Below are 4,326 nucleotides of genomic sequence, written 5' to 3' on the forward strand. Positions count from 1 at the left end.
TTCTTAATCACTATATTTATTGTTGACTTTTAAATGCTTCTCATTATTTTGTCGTTTATATATAGATTACCCCTTTTACTAAACTGATTCCATGTATATGTTGTGTATACTTTGTACTATATTTGCTTTCAAATGATCCTCATTTATTTGTCTACTAAAGCGAATATTTGCCTTCAATATTTTCCATTGAATGAACTCATTTATTCGCTACATTCATCGTATAAGATTAGCTTTTAAATGTGGCACATTTATTTTTCTCATGATATTTGCACCCTCCTCACCTACTCCTACATACACATTGGGATGCTTTACACTATTTAAAGAAGGGCAGAAGGGCCTTAGTGGAAAGCAAACAAGCACAAAAAATTGTTTTCCTCTTGACATCTAAATTGAGAATTGTCTTCAACATATTGTGTTGTATGTGCTACTTCTCGCTAATGTAATTACAGGAAAATCTTCCCCTACAGAGGTATGTGTTACACTTTACTCCCATTATTTGGGTCGAGACATATTCAATATTGAAATAATCATGATTTACATTCTTCATAAGTTGACTTTTCTTCCTTTTTATAATTTGAAGCAAGGAAACTCATCAATGCCATGGCCCTCTGTTCTTCATCCAGTGATTTTCCATACTAGTGAAAATCTTGCCTTGGATCAAAATTCAGTAATCTCTTATGTGAGTTCCATGTGTCTATTGTATTTATTTACTTCAATTATTAATTTCCAAACATAACTTAATATGCATCCCTGACCCTTAGACTATGTTTGATAGATCACGAGTCATGTGTGGACTCCTCGAGGTGGTGCTGAGAACTATTATGGCATTGAGGCTACAATTGATGTATATGGATTTAATTTACAACCCGGCCAATTAAGTGCATCTGGAATTTGGATTGTGAACAAAGGAGATGGAAAACCATCTTCAGCTAGTGGATTTCAAGTTGGATGGAGTGTAAGTTACATCTAGGCTGGAGAGACACAAGTTGATTGGACTGATTTAGTTTATTAATCATTAAACAACTAAGGAAATAAAAGGAACTATTGTAATATGGTTTTTGTACTCCACAGAACCCAATCAATAATTTATTGTAGAACATTTTAGTTAGGACTATTTTGTTTCTCAAACAATGATGTTATATGTGTATGTAAACTTTCTCACCAAAATAAAGGACACAAACAAATCTAATGTGCAAAATTTTCTAAATAATATAAAATATTGTGAAAAATCATCAGGAATAAGAGCACTTATAAGAAGCGCATTGAAAAAATAATTATACTATGCGAATTCAAATATACATGGCATAATTTGAAGAAGTTTGTGCATTGTAAATACATCACTACATAAGACTACCATATTTTGCGCATCAATGTGAACACTAGTGAATTTTATGCAGATTTTTCCGAGGTTCTACAAATATTCACATACCCATTTCTACACATATTGGACTGTAAGTTTCATTCAGTGAACTCTTTAGTGTATATTAGTAATAATTTGTACTAAAGATATACATTTAGGAGTGATTGCCTCAAAGTGTTCATTGCACTACTATACATTCACGAACTATATGTGTCATTGGCATGGAAATAGCAGAAGAATGGGCTATCTTGTCATTAGTTTTTGTGATGTAAAGTTAGCAAGGTGTGTAGTAGGAGGCCATCCTACACCAATAAAAGGTTCACACATTGATGCCTTTTGAATAGGTTTGGTGCATCCTTGGATCCCAACTTAATCTCGTGTTGCGAATGCGATAAATGGAAGTGTCTAGAATAGCTAATGGGATAAAATATAAGGCCTCCTTGATCCTCCCTTAGATGAGAGAAATGCTTGATTGGTGACTCGGTTCGAAGACAAGTCTACCTCCAAGCTCCATACACTCGAAATGTCCGAGTCTTTCAAGGTCCCTCGGGTCTGTCTCGACACTTCGAGCTGTAAAGGGCTCTATGGACTACATCTACCCCTAAGCTCTAGTGAAGTGCGTGTGGATGGTTACATGCTTCACGGAGGGCTTACAAAGTTTATGGGTGGTTGACAAATGGCCAAGGCTACCTATTGTGGTGGTCGATAGGTAGAAGGGATACAATTGTAAATTTTTGTCTACTAGTCTGTGGTAAAAAAGGGAAGAGGCGTGGAGTATGTTCCATGCTGGACTAGTCCACATATCCATCCACTTAAAGGTTCCACTCTACTGGCTCTTCACATTGAGAAATTTTCTTCTAGCTATTATTTCCTACTTTTGATTTGTTGGCCATGACTAGTTTCTTAGACTTCTGTTGACTACTTGAGTTCAAAATTTCACCATGCATACCATGTAGGACTATGTGGGACCCATAAGTAGGATTAGCTATTCCGTCAACAATATGTATGCCTCTTTCACTGTAAAATGAATTCACATACTGAAGTGATCTTTATCACATCCAAAAACTTTAGGGACAATGCCTTCTTTTGGCCCTGAAATATTAGGAAAAGCTCCTACTACATATTTAAAAAGCGAGGTCTTCACCTTTGGTCAGTACCACTAAAAGGTTGAAAGCAAACAAAGTGTCTAACCAAGGGAGTATAGAAAGGACAAAGTGAACGGTTTAAAGGCACACTTAACCTTAAGGACAATTAGGGATATGTCTCATTGGAAACATAGTAGCCAAGACTAGGTACTACTTCCCCCTAGAAACATGATTGTGGATTTTTTAAAATGATTAATGCATAGTTTTATGAAAATCATAAATGTTACACCCTCCGTTCCACAATACTTATCTTGGTGAACTAAACCAATAAGAATTATGAAATGGAGGGCGTAATGTATACCAAAAAAGTATGCAAGACTCAAAAGATTGTAACATGTTTTCTATATTGCTATGACAGAGTGGTGGATCACTCGCGAAGGGTTGCAGTGACATGATTTGTCCTGGCTTTCGAAAGACATCATCGAGTATAGCTCCGGGAAGTATCATTAATCCAGTTTCAGATATCCGCGGCCGAAAATCATACATTACAATAAGAGTTTTCAAGGTAAACATGTTGCCCAAATTCTAGCTAGATTATTTGTCCTCTTGCATTTATTTTTGGGATGGGGAAGGGGAGCAGTGCGTTTACCTTGGTGTTTTTATATTTATATTAAGGTGTTCAAATGAGTTGGAAACTAGAACTAGCCGGAATCAAACTATTATGAACATTGTTGAGTCCTGCACCAACCCTGTGAACTCAACAATGTTCAAAGTCTCGCATAAAGCTTTTGCTAATTGTACTTGTTGGACCGACCTATAATGACATACAAGAAATTCTTATCATTGTATATTGGCTCATGGTTGGTAGGGTGGGATGCAACATATTTTTGGAGAATGGCATGCATGTTATGTTGTAAAAATCTATTCCTGACTGCGACTCACACAAATTTTAGGTTGTCGCTCCATAAAGTTACAGATCCACTACGACTGGCAATGCACTACTTAATTAGCACTTGTGACAGCAACTTTATGTCTATTAGTCACCATAACTTCTAATAATAATTATGTTGCTTACAACTAGGCCCAGTCTGTCAGACTCCATCAACTGAAATGAATATTGATTGATTAAAGCATATGTAGTTTTGTGATATGACTATCCAAATATGTAATGGCTTCATAAATTCTCTTATAAGTGAGATTTTGATAAGTTTATCAAACTGAATGCTCTCAAGAATGTTTTAAATAGTTGTTATTTATGTTTCCAGGATAAATCTTCTGGTGACTGGCACATCCATTATGGATTAAACGGTGGTATCAAACCAGTTGGCTATTTTCCAAAATCCTTGATTCGAGGACTTATTAATAGGAAAGTTGAGATTAGTTTTGGCGGCTATGTGTCTCACCAAAAGCCACAACCGAGTCCTCCGATGGGAAGTGGCTATGCTCCAGGTAGTGGCAATGCTGCGTCCTTCAACAATATCAAACTAATTGATGCCAATGGCAATGATCATCTTGTGAACACAAATCTTCCATTTCGTGTGGACCCCAAAAGATGCTATCCTATATCTTACATTGATTCAGGCAGGTTCTTTTACGGGGGATCTGGATGTGTTGATTAAATCTGGATGCCCCGTATATGTACTTGAATTTCTAATAAAATAAGAAATGATTGTTCAAACTAATTCCTTCAATTGATAAGGACAATTTTGCGGGTACCTTTTATGTTGCCGCACATGATTTTATTTTACTAATAGGACATCACCACAGGTAACTAGGTATTACTAGACACGATATTGTCCAAGCTTGAGCCCCTAGGGTTGAGTAATAGACAAGACTATATCTCGAGAAAGAGCACAATGGTGGATACGAGGTGAGAATCTA

At 36.3% G+C, this 4,326-nt stretch overlaps 1 protein-coding gene across 2 annotated transcripts; it reads left to right on the forward strand.

The window, feature by feature from the left end:
• The first annotated feature begins 351 nt into the window (after positions 1-351).
• LOC125532762 (protein neprosin-like) lies at positions 352-4,118 on the forward strand. Of its 2 annotated transcripts, XM_087526506.1 has the most exons (6): positions 352-469; positions 581-679; positions 776-955; positions 1,398-1,451; positions 2,864-3,010; positions 3,711-4,118. In XM_087526506.1, the coding sequence occupies exons 2-6, from the start codon at positions 596-598 to the stop codon at positions 4,062-4,064; spliced, it is 819 nt and encodes a 272-aa protein (XP_087382632.1). In that variant the 5' UTR covers positions 352-469; positions 581-595; the 3' UTR covers positions 4,065-4,118. The 2 variants fall into 2 exon arrangements, with proteins under 2 accessions (XP_087382632.1, XP_087382635.1); XM_087526509.1 differs by lacking the exon at positions 1,398-1,451.
• Positions 4,119-4,326: the final 208 nt, after the last annotated feature.

Source organism: Triticum urartu, chromosome 1A, assembly GCF_056163025.1.
Source record: "Triticum urartu cultivar PI428250 chromosome 1A, HENAU_Tu73, whole genome shotgun sequence".
Lineage (NCBI taxonomy): Eukaryota > Viridiplantae > Streptophyta > Magnoliopsida > Poales > Poaceae > Triticum > Triticum urartu.